Here is a 24,119-nt window from a genome sequence, read left to right as displayed (position 1 = left end):
TTTATATCCACTGAGGTAGCCTACCTGTTGTGGAGGGTACATTTTATCACAAATTGGCATCTCCACCTCAATTTTTCTAAGAATGAGACAGGAAGGAAAGAAAGGTGTAGGTAGTTGGGTTTGTTCATTTACTTCCTTCTTTTGCTGTGGTACTAGGGGCTTAACCCAAGGTCTCATGGATGAAAAACAGTACCCATCTCTTGCTTTCAATAAGCTTTATCAGATGAATATTCTGCGTTGTTTTTGTCAGTTCACAATTTGTGATAATAAACTTACCCTCCACAATCATGGAAACTAAGAAATAATAAGTTCAAAATTTACCACTCTCTTTTTTTCCAGTATTAACCACTGAATTTTTTAATGGACAGTTCTTTTTTAAAGATTAAGATGAAAAGACTATAAAACCTACTCCTGAAAGATTTTTGTCTATTTATCCAATGTCTTCAACATATCTTGACTTGTTTTTCTGACAGCTACAATTCTTATTTCACTTACATTTGGAATTTTTTTTTAAATAAGAATTCTCTATATATCTCTGCATGGCCTGGAACTACTTTTGAAAATTTAAAAACATTTACGAGTTCGTGTGTCTGTATGTTTATGTGAATATGTGTGTGTGTGTGTGTGTGTGTGTGTGTGTGTGTGTGTGTGTGTGTAGTGTGTGCACACACATACACATGTGTGCCCACACGCTAGCTCATGTATATGCTGTTTCTCCCCTTCCATCATGTCAGTTCTGAGGATGAAACTCAGGTCTTGAGGATGCTTTTCAGCAAGTGCCTTTACCTGCTGAACCATTGAGGTATCTCCTTGATAATATTTCATGATACTATTTAAAAAGATTTCTGGGCTGGGGAAAGGGTTCAGTGACTATGAACTCATGCTATACACGCATTAGGACCTGAGTTTGGATCTCAAGTAGCCATGTAAAAAGTGGACATGGCTGCATGTGTCGATAGATTCAGCTGAAGGTTCATGGAGATAGGAGAATTGCAAGGGTTTTCTACCCAATTACCTGTCAAGCTTCAGATTCATTGAGCCACAGGGTTAATGAAATAGTCTGTTTCAAAGGAATTAGGCCAAAAGTGATAGAGCAGGATGCCTAAAGTCCTCCTCTGATCTGTTTACACACATGCAAAGCCCTTGCACACACATGTGTACATATCACACAGAGAGATTTTTGTCTTGCCTTTTTGTCAGTGCTCCATTTTATTTGGCATAGGAGCATTTACTATTCCATGTTCAGTTCTGAGTTTAGACAAATATATAAAGTCATGTCACCCCCATTACAATCAATCAGTGAACAGTCAAAATTCCTTCTGCTTCATTGCCATTGTGCTCATTTCCAATCTATGGAAACTGTATCTCTGCATTTTATTTCTCTAATTTTGCTTTTTTTCTCAACTGGCTTTAAAATAAGCAGAGGAGGCAGCAATGGAAGAGTTAACTTTATATGGTACAAGATTGCAGAAAGTATCCTGCTCTATACTTCATGAAGTATGTTCCTCTGTAGTATCATGGGTAGATGTGCACTTCTCCATATATGTAAAACTTTCTCTTAAGTAGGAGCTCTCCATCATAAATTCCCAACACTGAGTGTATGAACAGATTTGCATAGACTTCAAATTATTCTCTAAGGCCAGGGTGTTAATTGGTTTATTAGTATGGTGGAGTGGAGAGCTTGAGGTCAGGATAGGTGTCCTTGAACATGTAAATGAAGAGTGGATAATCACCATGTGTTATTGTTTGGGCTGAGTTTTATCTTTAATGGGTGATTCAGAGTCCTGATTAATATTTAGAGCAGTGACTGCTGCCCTCCAACCTGCTCATTATCATCACAACTTTAAATAAAATACTTCATTTTTACCCAAGACAGCAGTTATGGGAAGCTTTGGACTTCTTGTTTCAAGACAAGTCTTGACCTTTCAATCTCTACATCAAACAAGATAAAAATTCTGTAGATGTGGAAGACCTCATTTTCATGGCTGGAAATTCCCATTTAGAATACCAGAAAGCACATCTAGACAGTGCAAAAGAAGGTGTTTTAGGGGCCATGATGAAAGAAGAGAAAGTGTTTTAGGTTAGGTTACTGGTTTCTGAGGTCTTGAGCTTTTCCTATTTTAGGTCATTTGTGTTGGGACCATTTGAACTTCTTTCTTATGCTTGTTAAAGGTCCTTTCCCCCCATTCTCTTACCTTGCCCTTCCTCATGAAGGGATGACTTGAGGGAAATGATTGTTCCCAGCCATTATTTTATATTAGAAACATTTCAGCCACAAAGTCAATAGTAGAATAATGAATAACCATTTATCCTGTGCATCCCGGTAACCATTAGTTTTTTTCTGTATACATATGTACTGCTCTTAGAGCCCACTCTGTGTGCTGTATGTGAGCATGCACATGCACAAACATACTTTATCATGTACCATTTAAACTTCATTATTTAACTATACGTACACTTTCCAAAAATCATATGCCCTCAAGTCAAGGCAACAAGAAAGCTTGAATCTAGCATTTAACATTTTTATATTTTTTCTATGTTTTTTGCTGGATACATAAGTGTTAATTCTTGCTGTCTTCTATACAATTTAAATGTTTAGTATTTCATCCAATAAAATCTACATTGAAATTCCCTTTTGTTCTAGAGTGTTCCTTATATCTAGCTATTTATTTTCAAGATCCAGTCAAGATTTTTTCCTCATATTTGATATATATGGGATTTATTAGAGTGATTTATAGGCCGTGGTCAGTCTAGTCCAACACTGACTGTCTCTCAAGGAAAGGTCAAGAATCCAGTTCTTGTTCCATGAGGCTGGATATAGATTTTTATGCTAGTGGAGTAATATACCTCAGTACCAGGATAGATGAACTTGCCTGCTAGAGTGAAGGCAAGCAGGCAAAAGACTAAAGCCTTCTTCTTCCATGTCCTTTTATGTGGGCCACCACCAGAAGGTGTGGCCCAGATTTAGAGTAGATCCTCTGGCCTCAAATGATCCAGATTTAGGGTATATCTTCTCTCCTCAACTGATGTAATTAAGAAAATCCTTCCTAGGCATGTCCCAGCTGCTTGGGTTTTAGTTGGTTCCAGATATAGTCAAGTTGATAACCACAATTAGCCAACACAGTCCCTCATCATTTTTTATTATTTGTATTTTTCCAGTTTTCCTTCATAAGATTGGTATTTTTGAATTGGTATAGACCAGTTTTTTTTTTAAAGAAATTTTACTTATTTTTTTTTTGTATTGGTGTTTTACATGCTAGTGTGTCTGTGACCACATGTGTACAGTACCCATGGAGGCCAGAAGATGGCATCAGATTCTCCAGAACTGGAGTTGTAGATGGTTGTGAGTCACCTTGTGGGTACTGGGAACTAAACTTGGGTCCTCTGGAAGATCAGCAGGTGCCCTTCACTGATGACCTACCTCTCCAGCTCCCAGACCAGGTTTCTTACAGAATATTTGTGTTCTGGACTTCTCTTCTTCATCATGACTAGACTTTATGGTTTTCTGTTGTTTTTTTTTTTATTTTTATTTTGATCTGAATAGTGTACTTCTCACTGTACCACATCAGGAGGAACAAATTTGAACTCTGTTCTTATGGGTAAAATGAATCATATTGGAATTAGCACATATTTCCATTGTCAAAGTACTCCATTTTCCTTTGTTATTAGACAGTAATTTTGTGATATTTTGAGACTCTGTGACTATCCTTAACATTTGATGTTCCTTGTGTAATACAGTTATTCTATTAGTGGTGGCATAGTATGATTTTTTAATTCTAACATTCTTTGTGAGTGTACTACTTGGTTTTTGTATTTAAAGAAGAGCTTCTGTCTCCCCACCCCCATATTTTCTTGGGCATTAACATGGCTGTAAAAATGATGCTTCTCATATCTGAACTGCTTTTGGATATTATTTTTGCTATAGCATTATTTAAAATGGCAATGCATAGAATCAATCCTTTCTTCTCATGGGGATGTAAATATTTCCATGTTAACAGACTCTTTTCTAGAAAGAGTAAGTTGATAAAGACAAACCAAATAACTGAAATTGTTTGTTAATGAGGACTGAGAAGGTAATGGGCATTTCTGCTCCACCCTCTCCACCACCCATTTTTCTACTTCAGTATATAGGTTGAGTCATACCTGTCAGTCCGTGCAGCTCATATATGACAGAGTGGTGTGAAGAATATGTATTGATAAAAACAAAAACAAGTAAGAAAGAGATCAGAAGATATATAAGTATGCATTCATCACAGTGTTTTGGGAAACTCACTTGCATGCCAAATTATTATCAGTATGCCTTTGAACAGATCAGTAGAGAATTCAATATCAAATTAAAGGACTTCTACATTTTCTTTAAAAGGGCTTTCTTAGCTATCACAGCTTAGGACTCTCAAATTAAGGAATCAAAGGATTCAAAAGAATTTTGGAGATCAACCTTCATGTTCCCAGAGAACATTACTTTCGTCCTCCCTTTTAAATACTACTTTAAGCATCCATATTTTAGTACTAAAATAATAGATAATCTTGAGCTATTTCTTTAACCTCTTTGGGCCTTTTCTTATCTGTAACATAAAGTTAAAAGTAAGGTTACTTATCCCCAAGTTTCTTTGATTAGATGCTAACTGTTATAAAGGCAGAAAAGTAAATAGGTTACTGTACTGATTTCAAAGCTTGGCCATTATCAGTAAATTCTTACCTGATCTTCTGGGTAATAACTCTTGTAAGGAAGCTGTAGGAAACAGTCTTGTACATAGAATGTGGCCTTTTACATGAAAACAGATTGTTCTCTGAACTGAAGTAGCACACACACTAAGAGTAAAACATGAAAAAGCATTGTGTAGGACCTGATATAAATGATCCCTTGTGTCCCTACACTAGTTCCCTCAGCAACTCAAAGGCAAAACACAAGTATCTGTGTCTAGGAGGATGAAACGGTCACTTTCTTTGTGTTTTATTTGCTACATGCAGGTTTTGTGTAGTTTTATAGAGGTTTATTTTATCACTCATTTGATTTTCATAAAAATTGTGATAGTTTGGAAGAAGGGTCATTAATATTCTTTACAACATGTGCCTGTTCTGCCTTTTATGTTCAGTACTGGTGTAGACTTCTCTCTTATGTAAAAAATTCCACTGATGCCCTTGGTAGATTTAGAGGTTGCTCAGGGAACAGTCAGGAACTACTTGTCCTAGCCTGTCTGACCCTGACAGCCACTCTGTAGTTTGAAATTCTTGTCTACTGACTGTTCAATTGGATTTTGTAAAGCTTTCTCAATAGTAGAGCTTTGAAAAATCTGGACCACAAACGTTGAGCTGTTGGCTGTTCATGTCATTCCCTGTTTACAATGGCAGCGATGTTGAAATGATTATTTTTATTTATGAATAGAAGAACATCTTCCTAGTGAAAATAGCAAATGGAGTAGCCAGGGAGAACAGGATTTAAAAACTATATAGTTTGTCCCCAGTGTTTTCTCTAAATGTGTCCTTATCTTTTAATAAGAATTCTATCCACATATATGCATTCAGTGTTTGTATATTTCGTCGTCCTTCTTCTAACCTCTGTTCATGTATACACATAACTGTATCAGCTCATGTCTTAGCTGACCTAGGATAATTATTTTCCATGATGAAATTAATTTCTGCTGCTTTTCCTACCCCAGATACATTACATAGAGTTCCTGTTCGAGAAGCAACTTACTGTCAAGTCAGGGTCTACAGTTTTAGCGGGTATCCTTGCAACTCGTGTTCTGAAGCATTTTATTTGTCAGTCTTTTTCATTCTCTATACACAGTATGTGAGCCAATATAGCATTTCTTTCCCAGGCAACAGCTGAACAGACCCATCATAGTTCCCTAATTTCTGTCTGACAGGACATAGCTGCCTACCAGCTAGGTACCCTGCAGGGCTCCCAGGAATGTCTGCTGTTCTATTATTACTGATGAACCATATTGGTTTCTTTGTTCTGACAAGTGAATCATGGCTATCAACCTTGGTACTTAAGATACTTTAGGCAAAAATAATTGTAATTCTTTGTTGTGGGTGGCTGACCTGTGTATCATGGGATGTTTTAGGATCCCGGCTTCTGTCTACTGGATGCTGGTAGAGCCTCTTCCCGCTCTCATGTAGTAACTAAAAAAGTCTGCAGATCTTTTCACTTATCATCTGAGCTATATTATCACCCTTGGTTGAACGTCTCTGATCTAGAACCTGGCTTACTCACCTGTGAAGATTTTTCTGAAACTCTCAGTGTGAATTTTGTATATTCTTGTGTTTTAAGTCAAATCATTCTAAACATATTTCCAAAGTCTACAGATAGCCTTTTGTGTGAGATACCATTCCAGATAGTCTGGCAGAGAGACATTGTTTGGTGCTTTGAGTAGGGTTTCATGTAAACCAGGCTGGCTCACTATATAACCAAAGATGACCTAGAACTGCTGATTCTCTTGCCTCCACCCCAAATGCTGGGACTAAGGTTTGTGCCCAGCTGACATTAATGCTAACCCATTTATAAGGAAATTTTGGGCAGTTTGAGAATCGACATATTTTGTTCTCTCCTGCTTAGATTACCTTTGTAACTTGAGTATTTTGTACTTTGGGATAATCAGTCCACTTTTTCTGTTGTTGGTTTCGTTACAAATTCCTTCTGCTCTTACACATCTTCCTTTTAAAAAATGTGACCACACTGAAAATTAACTCCTACCAATAATTAAATCTGCAAATTTTTATAGAAGACCTCGATATAAAGTGCCTGCCTTTGAATAACTTTCAATTTAGGAACAAAACTAGTGGATGGATAGACAAGCCTTGATTCCAGTTTTGTAGCTCTTTGTTACTGTGAGAGTAACTAGGTGCAAACTTCTATGATGTTTCCTTCTCAACATAGACTAATGTGATTAAGTCTTGCCGTGGTTTTCATAAGCCTCAGAGTAGAAATACTGGTTGTCTTCCCTTACAAATAAGATATGTATGTGTTGATAGCTGAAATTTGTGGCTTGCTGAGAAATCTTCCAGTCGCATTTGTTCTTTAACCCTGAAATGATGCTGTTATTCTGAGAGAAAAGTGAGTCAGTCTGATCTCCTGACACCCAGTTGGTCCTTCAATAACTTAGGAAGTCATTATCTCCACACTTGCCATTTAATACTCTTACATTTCTTATATTGGGAATTAAATACTTTGGCTAGAAATGCTGCAATCAGGATTTTTTTTTCATGTACTTGTGTAAAAAGTGACATTTCTATAAAGTTACCCTCCAGTATGCTGTGACAGAATAACAGCAATGACAACCGATTGTCTCTCCTAACTTTCCTGCTTAAAATCTCTTCTTTTTCTTTTTCTTTTTCTTTTCCTTTCTTCCTTTTGTTGGGAGATGGAGTCTCATGTATTCTAGGTTGGCCTCCTGGAACTCAGCATGTAGCCAAGGATGACCTTGCCTTCTGATTGGTCATCTGGCCTCCACCTCCTGAATGCTGGGATTGCAGATGTGTACCACTGCACCCCATTTTATCTGATGCTAGGGACAGAACCAAGGCTTCCTGCACACTACATAAGCACTTTACCAACCAAGCTATATTCTTAAATTCTCCCATTCTACCCTGGGCAGTTCTGATAAATGAGGACAAAGAGATAAGAAAAATCAAGATACTTCCATACCCTGCTTATCACAGTGGAAGGTATTGGAATACCTTTTTTATGCATATGCAATGTATGAGGGAAAAAAGAGGTATTGCCAAAACCAAAGTAAAAGCAAAATTACACCATCCATGAAAGAAAACCCAGGGCATAAATTACCTTTTGCATAGCTGATTTAAAAGCAGCCTTTAAGGTTGAGTCTAAAGTCATCCTTGATATAGACAAAACACAATTCTGAGGTTTTATGCATGTAAGGAATCTATAAGAATTATTTCAATCCATTGAATGCCATCATGTTTCTTTTTGGAATACCTCACCAATTTAGTGCCCACTCATGCCTCTCTCTCTCTCTCTCTCTCTCTCTCTCTCTCTCTCTCTCTCTCTCTCTCTCTCTCTCTGTGTGTGTGTGTGTGTGTGTGTGTGTGTGTGTGTGTGTGTGTGTGTGTGTTTCCCTAGAATGATCAAAATGCAATTTCAGTTGGGTTTTACCTCTAGTTCTGTTAGATCTTTCTAGAAGCTTGCCTGGTTTTTAATTCCTTCTTCTTCGTTGCCAGACAAAAGCAGAGGAAATATACCATGGGCATACAGAGTAGTTTTGTTATAAAAATGAAAGATGGAAGCAGAATAAGAATGTGAACCCCAATATCTTGTCTTCGGTGCCATCAGTTGGTATTGGCGAGCAGTTTTTAAAAAGCCAAAATGATGCTTCTTGTATCTTAAGAGCTGTGAAAGAAGTTGAGACTTTCCAACCTTTAAGCACCAGAGAATCTATAGTATTTTGAAAGAGCACAGTCTACTGCTTCCCTTGGTAATTCACACTAATGCTTTAACAACTTTCAGCACCAGGAAATTCTTCCGTGTGAGTTACAACCTAAATTCTTCATGCTGCTTAAGCCTGTTTCTTCTTGTTCAGTCCCCAGTGGAGGGATAGAACAGCTGGTCACAAGCCCCGATGCAGGAGCCATTCACATAATTGAAAACTGGTATTACATCGCCCTCTCAGCCACTCTTTCTTGCTTGCTCTTTCCCTTTCTCCCTCTGTTTTCGTGGCTATCTAATCCTATTCCCCTTAAGCAGTTCTCAGGTCTTTCAAACCCCTTCATTATTGCTGTACCTTTATGTCAAGTCTCCTCTACATTCTGGGTTAGTTGTAGCCACCAGCATTAGAATCTATTTTGTTTTGTTTTGAATTTAATATGCTATTAATTCATTGAGGGTTTCATACGATGTATTCTGATCGTATTCACCCCTTCTCCTAATTCCCACATCCATCCAGCATCTCTTTACCAGCTCCCAAGTTACTGTCCCTTTTTTGGAGCTCTAACTGACCTTGAACTAATTGTGTAGAACAGGTTGGCCTCTGCCTCCCAAATGCTGGAATTAAAGGCATGCATAACCACATCCAGCCTCTTAAAGAAAAATAACCTGCCAGGTCCATTTTGTATTCCCTTTAGACGACGGGCCATCTATTGGAACATTGTCTACCTGTTAGAAGTCAAACCCTTAAAGAGAACTGTGTGTCCACCAACTGGTTTTAATGGAAAATATTTTTTCATTCAACATATTCTGATCATAGTTCACTTCCTCCATCTTCTCCTCATCCTCCCAACCCACCAACTCTTTCTTTCTCTCTCTCTCTCTCTTTAGAAAACAAACATGAAATGAAAAACCCAGAATAATATAAAACAAACAAAAAGCACAAGAGAAATACATACACATCTATATACAAAGAGAGAGAGAGAGAGAGAGTGTGTGTGTGTGTGTGTGTGTGTGTGAGAGAGAGAGAGAGAGAGAGAGAGAGAGAGAGAGAGAGAGAGAGAGAGAACCAATAAAGAAACAGAATCAGAAACCATAATATACAGTAAAAGAACAGTAGGATGAAGGATGCAATGTGAACAAAGCAATATGAGACAAAAAATGTACAAAAAATACTATTGAATTTGATTCATACTGACCATCTACTACTGGGCATGGTGCCTACCCTGAAGTGTGGTTTGCATACCCAGTGAGACTTCATTGGAGAAAATTGATTTTTCCTTTGCAAGCAGTTGACAGTTGAAGATAGCTTTTGATTAGGGGTGGAGGCTTGTGTCCACTTACCATATCAGAGCTAGGACCTCATCTGGCTTAGACCCTGTGCATGATGCCACAGTCTCTGTGAGTTCATATGTATGCCAGTCGTGTTGTGTTTAGAAGGCACTGTTTCTTTGATGTCTTCTATCCCCATTGGCTCTTGTAGTCTATTTACTTTCTCTTCTACAAAGTTAACTGAGCCCAGAGGGAAGAACTTTGATGGAGGATATCTCACTTTGTTCCAAGGTCTCTCACTCTCTGCACATTGTCCAGTTGTGGGTGTCTGTATTTGTTCTTATTTACCATGGGATAAAGCAGCTCTGATAATGGCTGAACAAGATACTGATCTATAAGTATGGCAGAACATCATTAGGAGTCATTTTATTGCTACATTCCTTTAGCAGAACAGTAGTGTTTGGTTTTCCCCTAGGTCCATGGACTATCTAGTCTCAGGTTCTTGGTCACAAAAGCAGTTTCAGGCATGGGTTTCATTTCATGGTCTGGGCCTTAAATCCAATTAGATAGTGGCTGGTTACTCCCACAAGCTTTGTGCCACTATTGTACTCACACATCTTGGCTGTAGGTCTCCATTGTAGACCTAAGGGTTTGTAGCTAGGTTTACTTTTCTCCCCGGTAATGGGCAGAATACCTCCCAATACCACAAACATTAGTCAGTAGGGAAAGAGGCTCTAGTAGACACCAGCTTGACTTTTGTGGAGGTGTTGTCCTCAGCAATAGGGCCTTACCATCAGTTTGAGAAGAGCAACCAATGGCCTTGGCAAAAGCCCAAGTTGTTTGGGAGTATCTGTGGGATCCCTTTGACCAGCAATTTTGTTGCATGTAACCCATTCCTAGAACTGGGTGTTTCACTTGATGGTAAAAGATGTCAAGTTTAGGGCTTTACCTCCTCCATTATTTGGCAACTCCATTTAGATTCTGTTCATATATGTGTATATTTTAAGAAGCTTCTACAGTAGTAGGTTTCAATATGACCACTCAAATAGCCCTTAGTATGAGTTGTCCCTCTCCATATTCCCTCCCTTTCGTAACTCTTCCCTCTCCCTCCCTGTTTAATCTAGTCTTACCCCATCTCTCCATAACTATCTGTTCTGTTTTCTCTTCTTTTAAAGATCCTCCCCTATTTTCTACTCCCTTACTCTATACCTAACCTCTATGGCTATACAGATTGTAGCATGCTTATTGAAGTCTTAAAAGCTAACATCCATACGTAAGAGATTGCATACAGTACTTGTCTTTTTGGATGTGGGTAATCTCACTTGGGATCATTTTTTTCTAGCCTCATACATTTACCTGTTAATTTCATAATTTTGTTTTTAATAGCTGAATAATATCCCACTGTGTCAATGTTCCAGTTTCATTATCCATTCATCTGTTGATGGACATCTAGATTGTTTCCTTTTTCTGGCTTTCATGAGTAGACCAGCAATGACATAGATGAGCAAGGAACCCTACAGAAGGATGTAGTCATTTCAATATATGCTCAAGAGTTGGACCTTGAGGTAGATCTATTCTCAGTTTCCTGAGGGTCCACCATACTGACTTCCATAGTAGAAACCACCAATGCTCAAGAACTCATTAGTTAGGGGCAGGGACTAGAAGCTCCTTCCCTTCTGTAGACACTGTTTTTCTGTAAAGGGATAAAACTGTGTGAAAGTAATGGAGTCATTTCCTCTCATTTGACCTTCAGTACTATTAGTCTGTGTTCCCTACGATTAATTACACATTACAGACATGATGTTTCCTTCTTTTATGCATTTATTTCCGTTTTCTCCCCCTTTTTGGGTATATGATGTATGCTTACATGTGTGGGCAGGTGCATGTACTCCTTTACATGCATAGGCCACAAGAGGACATGGGATATCCTGTTCCATTACTCTCTGCCATATTCCGCTGAGCCAGGGTCTCTCACTTAACCAGGAGATAAGCTGGTGACCCTCAAGCCTCAGTGATTTTCTGGTCTCCACTTCCTTATAGCACCAGAGTTACAGGCACGTGTGGCTGGGGATTTGAACTCTAATTTTCATGCATATGCAGCAAGCTCTCCTATTCACTGAACCATAGCCCCAGCCCCTATTTATTCATTCATTCATTCATTCATTCATTCATTCATTATTTGTAGTCCTGGAGATAAAACCCAGGGCTTCATACATGGTAAGCATGTGCCCTCCCACTGAGCCCTTGGCCCTTTTTGTATTTCCTTGTGGCTATTCTTATTGCTGACTCAGCTTGTTTTCTTGTTCTCCTTTTGGAATGAAGAGATATTTTACATTATTATTTATACTTTATATTGAGTATGAATTCTTACCCTGCGGCATGTCTCTTAATGCATCATTGGTCTATCCTCTTAACATATGTCAGATTAAATATATAGGTTCTGATTAAGTATCAGTAAATTCATACATAAATAATAATGAATTAGTAAAGCTTTTCAATTTACCACTTTTCTATAATGGTTTGTCTCCTGACTAGTAAGAGCTATTTTGCTAAAGTTGGTTTCTAGACCAGTGGAGCAAGAGATTGTTATAGGACATATTGTAGCGGAGTACTTGGCAGTTCTTTTGACAAAGTCTCTCATTATGTCTTTGTGTGATGGAGGAATGTGTGCAGCAGAGACTAGATGATATTACTGGGAAGGGTTCAACAACCAGAGAGGACAGACTCACAGATTATGTTAAACTTGTAGGCTTTCACAGTATGTCTTAATGTTTGCCCTTGGTCTATTCAAGGTTTTCAACAATAATCACTCCTTCCTTCCTTCCTTCCTTCCTTCCTTCCTTCCTTCCTTCCTTCCTCCCTTCCTTCTGTCCTTCCCCCTCTCTATTTTTCTCTATTTCTTTTTTTCTTTTGTGACATGGTCTCTCTACATAGCCCTAGTTGTCCTGGAAACCACTATGTAGACTCTGGCCTGGAACTCACAGAGATCCACCTGCCTCTGCCTCCTAAGTGCTGGGATTAAAGGCATGCACCACCATGCTTGGCTTCACCAGTAACTTTTCAATGTGAAGAGAGAGCATATATTTTGAGATGTGAAAAGACCTAAGTTGGGAATAGCTAATTCATTGTTGTCAGGATTCTTAAACCAATGAGATATTTATAATGGACTGAAACCAACAGGAAATTTCTTGACAGATATGAAAGGAAAAAAATCCCAATAAGACAAGTACAGAGTGAAAGAACTATGGATAACACAAGAGAACAGCATTCCCCACAATGCTCAGCTGAGCATTAATGCATTGTGGTACTCACAAACCTTGTAAACTAGACGTGAATAAAGTTCTTGAGGTCACTAAATAGGGAAAATTTGAGGTCAAACAGTTTCACTTGGTTTTTCACTGATGACCTTCATTTTTAATATGTTAAAATATTAAGTATTTTAAAGTGTTAAGTGGTTTAAGAGGTGGGTATATGGTATAATTACATTGATTAATCCTTAATTAACTAACCTAGTTTTCATAAAACATTTTGCTGGATGTACTGGAAAGCACTCACCCAGAGACTTGAGTTGAGCAGAAATTGTAGTTTAGGTCAAATAAAAGGGATCCATTACCCTGTACAGAACAATGGAGGTATCATTCCCAGTAGAACATATTTGGAAAATTGTTTATTGAAGGATATTGGCAAACATGCCACATGAAGAAATAAAAGGAACAGGGATGAAGAGGAAGGGCCAAATACAGAATTTCTGATAAATATTGAAAGGACTGCGTAAAGGTAGCATGTATGAAGTCCTGGGTTCTATCTAAGCCTCCAATCAGTTGAATGATACTGGGAATGATAACCTCAGCAAACATACTTCTTGCTATGGTGGCAAATACTGACATAGATCCCTTTCAGTTTGGTGACTCACATAATCTTAAAACAGCCACGTGAAGCAGGTAATGTTAAAAATTTTCATTTCATAACAGGGGAAGATGAAGGCATAAAACTAAAGATATTTTCCCAAGAAAATATCACTGCATGGCCAGTGAGTAGCCAAGTTGAGGTTTGGATTCTAGGACTGTGAATATAGAGCTTTCCTGTCCTTTGCTTGCTTGCTGTGATTTCAGCTCAGCATGATGAAACATTTTTGACTGGGGTCCGTTACACAGATGTTCAAGATCACCCTTTAAGAATGTTTGCTTTCTCACCTGGCTGGTTCTTAGACAGTGACTTTAGGAACACACTGGCACTGGTTAAGAGAGTTTGGACTCTGAATAATAGCTCCGTGGTGCCAGGCCAAAAGAATGATTTGCATGATCTCTCTCGTCTTTACATTTAATGATTCCTTTAACAAATAATTCCATAGTTTGTCTGTGATGACGCTTACATAGAGAAAAGGCATTGGCAGATGTTTTTGATTAGTGCTTTGAATTGTTACCATTTTGTAGCAAGGAAAGCCAAAGTTAAACAACTTGTTATTTTGATGTTAAAATTGTCATTAGGAGTAAGTAAGAACTAGAGTACTGCTGGATAAATGAGGTCTCAGTCCAAATCTAGTTGCCTTCTGTCTATGATGTGGCTAGATCTTTTATTAGCAAACTAGGTGCCAAAAGGGGCTGAACGAGATGACACTTCACTTATTGGTTGTATTCTACTAAGAATACCATGCCATATATTTATTTTAAATGGACGTAAACTAAGACCCTCACTTTTTTTGGCAAACCAAATGAAAAATCATCTGTGGAGAAGGTGATTTTATTAATAGTTCAAAGTAGGTCCAGAAAGTAAGTATAGAGTGTTACACAGGAAAAAAAAAAAGCTTAGGTAGCTAAGCATATAAGAAATCAAAGTAAGTGAAAATTAAGCAGATTATTTTCAAATATAAAAAAAATAATAAGACAAAACAAAAACTATCACATTGAAGTTAGACAAGACAAACCAATAGAAGGAAAAGAGCCCAAGAGAAGGCACAAGAATCAGACTGCACACTCAGGAGTCCCATGAAAACACACTACCTGGAAGTCATATGCAGAGGACCTGGTGCAGATTTTTTTAATGATGTTTGTGCTGTTAGAAAAGTAAAAGGAAGCAGTGAAAACATCTTCTGGGAACTACATATCATTAGGGTCTGCAAATCAGCCCACAAAAGATCACCACTCACGTAAGCAAGAGCATTTATTTCTCAGGAGAAAAATTCCTGCATGCTTGGGTCAGCCACACAACGAAATGATGAGGACCCTGACAGAAGCTTGCAGGCTCCTTTTATACACTGATAGGGGAATTCCAGGGACAGTTAGATCATCTCTAGCAAGCATGATTGGCTAAGCAAGCAACAGTTACTTACATTAGTTTAAACTTGTTTGGCTGTGGCGTCTTTGGACATGTCAGGGCATACCCATAGATGTATTAAAAAGAAAGAGAAGGGAGTGGCTTGCAGGATCTGCCCTTTTCTGACTGGAAGACCTGGCAACCCGTAGGGCTTGGGAGTAGGCCTCGGAGGAGGCCATGGTCCAGACCTCACCGGTGAATGGCAAAATGACAAACGGAAGTACGGAGCTGGGGACTGTGCCAAAGGCCAGGTCCAAGGCAAGCTGGAGCAGTGGGCCAGGACTGAGCCCATGGCTAGGCACTGTCTCCAAGCTACTTCCTTGCTGCTGTTCACGCTGCCAGGCACCATCTCACATATAAGCTTTGTAACTGACTTTAAAACTGACCAAATAGAATATCTAGATATTAAGAAATAGGATGAATGAACAATATTAAGTTTATAGTTCAGTAGTACTGACCTAACATTTTCAAGGTATTAGCTCTCATTTCTAGTACTGCAAAGACAATTCACAATAGTTAAAATTTTTAGAATTTACATTTAAGACTTTAGGGCCTGCTGCTGCTGCTCTCTCAGAGTAACTGGGTTTAGTTCCCAGCACTTATATGGTGGCTCACAACTGTCTGTAAATCCAGTTCCAGGACAAACAACTCCTCTTCTGAGAGGCTTCTACATGCATGAGGTGCATATACATACACCCAGGCATACAGACATACACATGAAATAGACAAGTATATTTTTTAAAAAATTAAAAAATAGAAAACTGGATGCAGCTGAGGAAGTAGATGGGTATTCACCCAGATAATAGTAGCGCAGAAGAAATGATTAGGCCTGGATGTTTACAAATAGGGGATTATAAAAGGGAGATGCTAGAGAATACATCATTAATACAATGGAGATTATGGAAGTCTAACACTTAGGTAATAACAGAATGGTAAGGAAAATAGAGAAAGAATGCAGAAGAGGTTATTTGTTGAAATCATGACTGAGAAGATTCTAGAGCTGATTCTAAGCCACATTTTCAGGAACCCACTGAATCCTAAGCAATATAAATAAAGCCATGGAGGCAAGTCAAGCCTGGAGAAAGACAGGGGCTTTCATAAACATGGCAATCTTCTCAGTAGTAGCAACACAGAAAAGGAGAGAAAAGTGGAATAGCATTTCAGTATGCTAAAACAAAATGAGGACAAACGTTCCCCAAAGCATTCCATATAAAATTTTATAGCTGCTAAATACTGCTATCAAGAGTGTCGCTTAAAAGGTAGATATTTGGAGACAGAATCTAGGAAACCCATGACCAGCAGACATCTTCTAAAAGAAAATTGTAAAGGATATACTTCAGACAGAACTGATTTCAGTTGGATGACTGATATTAAGGAAACAATAAGGAGGAAAAAAAGCCAATGTGTATGCATCAATCTAGCTAATGGAATAGAAATTACAATCATGTAGGGTTAAAAACACACTGTATGATTAAAATGCATGACTACAATACATCAATCAGCCAATGGGTAAATATGTTTTGAATGTTCTAAGATGATTGTACTGTCTGAAATGAATCATGTGTAGGAAATTGAGACTTTGAGAAAGAAATAGAGAAGCAATGAGGCACTGTGATAGAATCCAGAGGCCAGGATGGCTAAGGACTAGACTAAGCTTTGTCATCAATTAGCAATATAGACTTTGAAAAGCTACTTCTCTGCTAGAATGATGTGTGTCTGTTTTCTTAACTGTAAATATGAGACTTTGGAACTAGATGAAAATTTAAAGTCTTTCACTGGGAGTCAATGAAAAGGAATTCTTGCAGAAGGAAAAAAAGAATCAATAGTCCTTGAGGTATTTACTCCTTTTAAATTTTAATCAGAAAACACTTTGCATTTACTTCCAGCTAACTTTTACATATCTGCTCAAAAAATTAGAAGTAAATCTAGTCTTACTCAGCTGTGTATTTTTGCTTTACCTTTAAACTGATTTCTTGGTTTTGTTTTGCTATCATTCAGTAGCTAGATGGGATAGTTGGCTCTGGCAGATGGTAAGGGGACATTAACAGGGGGAAATAAAGCTATGAGTAGAGGACCTTCCTGAGAAACTGTGATTCTTGCTATTCTTTCTTTCTTTTTTATTTAGGACCTAAACAAATTAATACCTTCTTACCCTCTCACCATCTCTTCTTGAATTGTTGCCCTACTTCCCTCTCCCTTCTCTTTTCCCAGGCCAATAATAAACCTGAGATTGAAGCGGCCCTCTTCCTCGACTGGATGCGCCTGGAACCCCAGTCTATGGTGTGGCTGCCCGTTTTGCACAGAGTGGCTGCTGCAGAAACTGCCAAGCACCAGGCCAAGTGTAACATCTGCAAGGAGTGTCCAATCATTGGATTCAGGTATTAGGTTCCAACAACATAACCATATCATTCCTCACTTTATCATGACTTGGTCTTTTGTCTCCCATACCAGTTGCTGTTAGTTTCTTCCTTTCCAAAGTGGGAGAGAAAGTGATGGAGCTAACACATTGATCACTGCTGTCATTCCCTGATCACAGGCTTATTTTGGTGGACCTGAGTCATTAGGCAGATGTCTCTTTCTACCTTCACTCTTCACAACTACATTTTTGGTTGGGCAAGACTGAGTACATGACTCCACAGAGATATTTGTTTGTCAAGGGCATCCAGATGAACTGTACCTCCTCCTTCCTGGAACGAAAACATTCTTACCCTTGTTTTCTTTTTTCATGGCCTTTTCTGTTTATAGAAATTCTCCAAGAATCAGTTATAAAACGAAGAGTTGATTCTATTCTGGGAAGATGCATCCTGGTAGCTCCGTTTCTTTCTCACTTGGCAGCGCTTCTTTTTACCCCTTAAGTAACAGGAATTATTCCAGGCATTCTAGAACTTTCTTCTTTCTCTTTGAATCTGATTCTCTTCTTTCCATAGTGTCCTGTTGAAATTCTAAGGGACTAAAAGGTATGTAAGCAAATGAGATTCACAAAGCAGCTAAAAACAGAAAACATTTCTTTTAAATGTAAAGGTGAGAGGGATAGGAAATAGCACACTATTATTTTGGTATTCTTAAAGTGACATGGAAAACAACTGAATCATTTGGAGAAGTAGGATATTTTTAAATGAACTAACCTAATAATAATCCCAAGTCCTAATTCTGAAATGATGATGCACTTACACATCTGGATTGATATGAGCCTTTCCAAAGCAAAGACAAGCAACAGGATTATACACTAGCTATGTTGCTTATGCCCCTTCCGAAGTCATTTAGCAGCCAAAGGAAATACTCATTTCTAGTTGTACTTAAATGTGTTCTATGACTTTTTTTAAATGTTAGTGTTCTTTTATCATTGATGCTTTCCCTTGTGTATTTCATACAGCTTTTTTTTTTTTTAAAAAAAAAAAAAGCTTTAGAGGTTTCTAAAGCCTGGTTAGACAGAGTCTTAGAAAATATATGTTTTCTTCCTTCCTGGTTTTGGACAGATGAGAATGATACTATAGGGGCTCCAGTCCTGGAAGGGGAGCTGCAGGTGACTGCATTCTATTTCTTATCTTCCCGAGCCAGCTTCCTGAGCCAGTGGGATTTGTATACAACAGAGGAAATTTTTATAAAGTTAAAAAAAAATCGTCCTTTGGAGGACCTAAGAGAGGGCTTTTTTTTTTTAACCTTCAATTCTTTTGCCTTTATCAAATTAGATTATTTTAAGAATCAGCACTTCTCTTTCTTCCTTATCCCCTCTGAAATGATGGTTGAGATCTAAAAATAAAAAAATGCTAGCTTTTCTTCCCACTTTCCCATATGTGACATCAAGAATATGTTTATTTGAATTGGCTAAGACTCTTATCTGAGAAGGCAAAAATCAGGAGGACTGAAACAAGTATATAGTATTCTGAGATTGAAGGAAAATTTACCAACTAGTACTTAGAAATTAGAAAATCTTTCATTTAATCCAATGTTGTTGTTGGCTTTTTTTTTTTTTGGTGTCATTTTTGAGTAATATGGTGAGGAATTTCTGGAGAGAAGAAATTGTCTAATTGACATGAAGATGAATCATTCTAGCCAATTACAGAGTATATAATTAAGGGTAGAGTTACTTTGCTTGGAGTTCTTATTTAGATTTCTTATGAGTAACTTTATTTGTATAATTGTGTGATGATAATTATTTTAGAAAACTCTTGTCCCTGTGGCGAATAGGTAGCATCAGTATGTCAACCGTTCACTTTGAAGTTCTTTCAAAGTTGAGTATTTGGTCTTTAAAAGACTAGGTGTTTGCCTATACTTTGCTATTTAATCTGAAAGAACTCCAGTGTAGTTTAAATGGGAGTTGAATATTTCATTCTTTCTTCCATATGTTTATGAGATACTCTTTCTGCCAAAATGTTTTGATACAGTAGGAAAGGCACCGAAGGAGTCTGGCGGCAGAAGTGAATTGCTGACTATGCAGAACTAATGAGCACTGCTTTCTGTTTTACAAATGACAGTGTGGTGGAGGGTTTCCTAGAGTGTTCTCTGGGATATGAGCTGAAGAAGTACATAAGTGTTTGTTTCTGTTCTTTATCAGGTACAGAAGTCTAAAGCACTTTAATTATGACATCTGCCAAAGCTGCTTCTTTTCTGGTCGAGTGGCAAAGGGCCATAAAATGCACTACCCCATGGTAGAATATTGTACTCCGGTAAGTTAATGTCCTCCCGACATGAGTTCATTCGCCTGAGATAAATTCTAGATTTGGATATGGCCAGTCATGTTTAATTCTGAGCTTTGTTTTTTGTTTTTGTTTGATTTGTTTTGAAGTTCCACTCGCCTATGTCTGTACCAGGCAGGTCCTAATACACCGCAGATGTGATTCCTACTCGATAAATATCTATGAAGGGATGCATAAGTTTTTCTCCTTTTAGCACGTTTGTAAGGAGGACCTTTCACATTTCTTTTGTACAACTTTAGCAATTATATAGGGAAGACTCATGGCCATGGGACATATTGAACATGGAGAAAAGTGGTATGTGTATTCCTCAAAATGCATACCATACCACCTCCTGTCACTGTTATTCACCTTTGGCTTTGTGACATACTAACAACTGACACTTGAAAAATATGTTTTATATGACAATATTTAATAACTCATTTACATGTTAAGTAAGTACTTACCTCTTAAATAGCTTTTTGTGCAATATATTGTTATTTTTATTTTTATTTCATTATTATTATTTTGTGGTGGTTTTTTCTTTGTTTTTATTTGTTTTTCGAGTCAGGGTTTCTTTGTGTAGCCCTGGCTGTCCTGGAACTCACTTGGTAGACCAGGCTGTCCTCGAACTCGGAGATCTGACTGCTTCTGCCTCAAAGTGCTGGGATTAAAGGCATGCACCACCACCACCCAGCAGGTATTGTTATTTTTATTCCCCTTTGACAGATGAGGACTCTGTCATCCTGAGGTTAAAATGTTTGCCCAAGGTTCTATAAGTAAGAAGTGGAGAAACTTCTAATATGTCTGAGGAAAACATTCACTAGCTATTAGGCATTGAGAAAAACCCTAGTGAGATAGCAAGGCCATAAGCTCAGTGATTATACTGAGACAAAAAACTCTACATGAATACACCTGTGAGTTTATCAGGAATGTATACTTTCAGGTCCCAGCCTGGGTTTTATAGATCAAAATTTGTATTTTAGCAAGATTTACAGGAACTCTGCTCTCCTTTAGGGCATGGATTTCATCCATCGCCAAGTGATCCCAGTATTTAACTGTTTTCCTCACTGTTATTCCTCTTACTAAGGTAATCAGTGTTGGAGGGTGCATCATGCTAGGAATTGCCTGATACTCAATTTGTGAACTCTGATATTAATGTCAACTAATTAGTTTTAAAGTACTGAAAAGTATAGTAAAATCTGAAGTTTTCCTTAAGTCTTCTATAAACGATCAATCATCAAATAGGTAGATAGCCTGAATACTTCATTTATTGTCCTTAATTTTTACTTATTTTTGTCTGTTTACATGTGTTTGTAGTGTGTGTGTGTGTGTGTGTGTGTGTGTGTGTGTGTGTGTGTGTGTGTGAAGGCCAGAAGTTAAAGGTTGGTGTCTTTATCTTTCTCTACCCTATTGTATGAGACATGGTCTTTAACAGAACCCAGAAGTCACAGATTGATGACATTGACTGGTACATTAGATCTAGAGATCTACCTGTCTCTGATTTCCCCAGTGCTAGGGTTACAAATGGATACCACCATGCCTGGCTTTTATGTGGCTGCTGGGAATCCAAACTCATGCTTATGTGGCAAGCACTTTGTCAACTGCCCTATCTCCTCAGCCTTTAATGCCCCCCTTTTTCCACTGATACATGCTTTATAGATGTAGGTAACTCACCCAAGTTAGTAAAGTTTGAATCTATGGCCTTGGATCATACTTCCCATATTCGCTCAGGTTCCAAACCAAGTGCCATGAAGGTGAAGATCAGGTGTCCATTTGTTTTTAAATGGCACTCTCCTAGAGCTGCTCTCATCATGATTTTGCTTTTAGACTACATCTGGAGAAGATGTCCGTGACTTCGCCAAGGTACTCAAAAACAAATTTCGAACCAAAAGGTATTTTGCGAAGCATCCCCGAATGGGCTACCTGCCAGTGCAGACTGTCTTAGAGGGGGACAACATGGAAACGTGAGTAGTGTTGGAAGCACAGCAAACTTTCATTCGATACATATATTTGAACTTCTCCCAGCCAAAGAGCCTCTGTCACTCCCAAATGCAAACAGTCTCTTAAGTTTCTCTCTCTTTGGATTTACTTTAGCTGAAAAAAATAAATAAATAAACAGGCTGATGTTCAATTACATTTTCCCTTGACAATTATCTTTTCCAAAAGTCAAAGGAAGAAAAAAAATAGTTCAAATTGCCTTATTAAGACTTTTAAGAGATACGGGACTGTTTACAGATGAGTGATGACAATATTTCATTTTGAGTTTCTTCCCTCACAAATCAGTGGACATGTGTCTTTTTGTATCTAATTGTGTGATCATATCTAGTCACTCTTTTCCACTTGAGAGAAATATCCAGTCACTGGAAATGCTTTCACAGTAAGTAGAAACGAGTCTACTGGTCAACTGGATTATGTCTTCGCCTCCTTTAGACTTATTCCTTATATTTTCCTGTACTTTGATGGCAATCACACTGCTGTTGGTTTTGCTTTTCATTCCCTTTTTTCATTCCCTTTTCACTCTTATTTGGCTGTTGCTTTCCATGAGTCATACATAATTTGATTGGATTTTCTTTGTTTCTTTGGACCTTTTGATAATTTCTGTTGCGGCTGAATTTGCCTGTGTCTCTTCACCACCTCATTTTTTTGTTTTGCAGTCCCGTTACTCTGATCAACTTCTGGCCAGTAGATTCTGTGTGAGTACTTTTGCTAAGGGTACTGCTGCCACCAACATTCACTTGCTTGATTTCTCTGTATGTTTATTTATTTATTTTGCTATGTTTTGTTTAAAGACATTTTAATTTCCTGTTTTGTTTTGTTTTGTTTTTCTATTTGTTTTCTCACTAAGGCCTTGAGCGTGCCGCCTATCACAGCTTACAGAGATTCTGGGTAGGGCTGCAGGTCTCTCTGCTGAAGCTCTAGCCAGTAGAAGTCCTGGTCTGAGTTCTAATAAAAATGAAAAGAATTCTGCAAGTTTTAGCTGTCTTCCTGGAAGACAAGTTTATATTTTAGACATTCTTTTAAATATAGGCAAGAAAGAGCCTCCTATTTGGATAATAGCGTTTGAAAGCCATATTTCTCAAGAAGTAATACATGGAGACCTCCCGGAAGGTGATAGTGTGTTCCTTGGAAGCAGTTACTGCTGGACTAGTAAAAAATCAGCAGGATGGATTTTAGAGTATGACACTGAGTTTGGTTGACTAATTTCAGTGAACTGTGTGGATGTTTTTTAAAAGTAGGTTATGCCATGCTGTTTGACAAATTTTCACAAATGTAGGATTCTGACTTTTGAGCTAAACTCATTTTTATCTTCTCTCTAAAATACTCAGTTCATAAACATTTATGCTTTAAGCAAGGAGGGAGTATACTATAAGTTTGCTATTACTACTGTTTATTAATACTACTAATATTAGATAATAATGCACAAATGATTTATTTCAGTTTGTATTGTTAGAAAACTATTTTGGAGCTAGGTATTGTAGTAAGCACAACTAGTCCTAGCTATTTAAGAAGCTGAGGTAGGAAAACTGTTTGAGTGAGCCCAGGAGTTTGAGAACAGCTTGAGTACCACAGTGAGACCTCTTTTAACAATAAAATCTCTGAAATCTTTTGGAGATCTTTGATGTGTACATTAGCAAAAAAGTATGCCTACATGAAAGTTATGTGGTGTTTTCATAATAGTTTTGGTGTTTTACAGCATGCCTTATTAAATTATATAATGTTTCGTAACACTATCCTGTAACAAAGGGAAAATAACTAATTTGAAGGAGTGGCTTATTAAGAATTTAATTTATTTGATTTTTATATTATCCTACCATCTAATTTAACTGAATATAATTTTTTCAAAAGATATGAGACAAATATAAGCTATTAATTGAGATATATTTTATGTATTTATTAGCCAAAGGAAGTAGAAGACTTTTCTTGTTTAGTCCCACATTATTGTGCCATTTCCTTTTGAGACATCATACTTAAAAATAGTGCATTGTCTTTTTCCTAATTCTTAAATAATCTAAGAAGTTACTAAATCAATTTGTTTTTTGAATGATAGTAATTATTTTCCCCAACCTGAGTATTTTGTTTATAGAAGTTAGAAGCTTTCATAACTATGAAATTTTGAAACTTGATCTAATGAAGTCCTGAGATTACCAAGTAGATAGATTTACTCTGTTAGAGGAAGTTTAACCAGGGAAGAAGCCTGAAAAATTAGGATTAAGAAAAAAAATTTTTTAATGCTTGACTAAAAGTAACAGAAAACAGTTCCTTGAAAGGAATGGAGAAGCTACAATATAAGTTAATGAGAAATTGTCACAGTTGGGTTCAAGTAACTTCTTTTATTTATTTATTTTTATTAAGAAAAAATTTTAATTCATTTTACATACCAATCAAAGATCCCATTCTTCCCTCCCCCTCCTCCTCCAGCCTCCCCCTCCCAACCCACCCCATTCCCTTCTACAAGAAGGTAGGTACATTTA

The 24,119-nt window shown here is 37.6% G+C and overlaps 1 protein-coding gene across 15 annotated transcripts in view; it reads left to right on the top strand.

Moving 5' to 3' along the window:
- The window catches only part of Dmd (dystrophin), a 2,251,111-nt gene that overhangs the window by 2,168,702 nt on the left and 58,290 nt on the right, over window positions 1-24,119 (top strand). For 9 of the 15 annotated variants that reach the window (XM_076562037.1, XM_076562042.1, XM_076562041.1 and 6 more), the window contains 4 exons: window positions 17,183-17,349; window positions 19,527-19,638; window positions 21,475-21,611; window positions 22,302-22,340. In XM_076562037.1, coding sequence (XP_076418152.1) covers window positions 17,183-17,349; window positions 19,527-19,638; window positions 21,475-21,611; window positions 22,302-22,340 — 455 coding nt within the window. The remainder of the gene's footprint in view (window positions 1-17,182; window positions 17,350-19,526; window positions 19,639-21,474; window positions 21,612-22,301; window positions 22,341-24,119) is intronic. The other 6 variants (XM_042269597.2, XM_042269598.2, XM_076562043.1 and 3 more) reach the window with 1 other exon arrangement.

The sequence above is a fragment of the Peromyscus maniculatus genome, chromosome X (genome assembly GCF_049852395.1).
Source record: "Peromyscus maniculatus bairdii isolate BWxNUB_F1_BW_parent chromosome X, HU_Pman_BW_mat_3.1, whole genome shotgun sequence".
Lineage (NCBI taxonomy): Eukaryota > Metazoa > Chordata > Mammalia > Rodentia > Cricetidae > Peromyscus > Peromyscus maniculatus.
The sequence above is the reverse complement of the archived record's forward strand: the minus strand, read 5'-3'. Positions and strand labels throughout refer to the sequence as shown.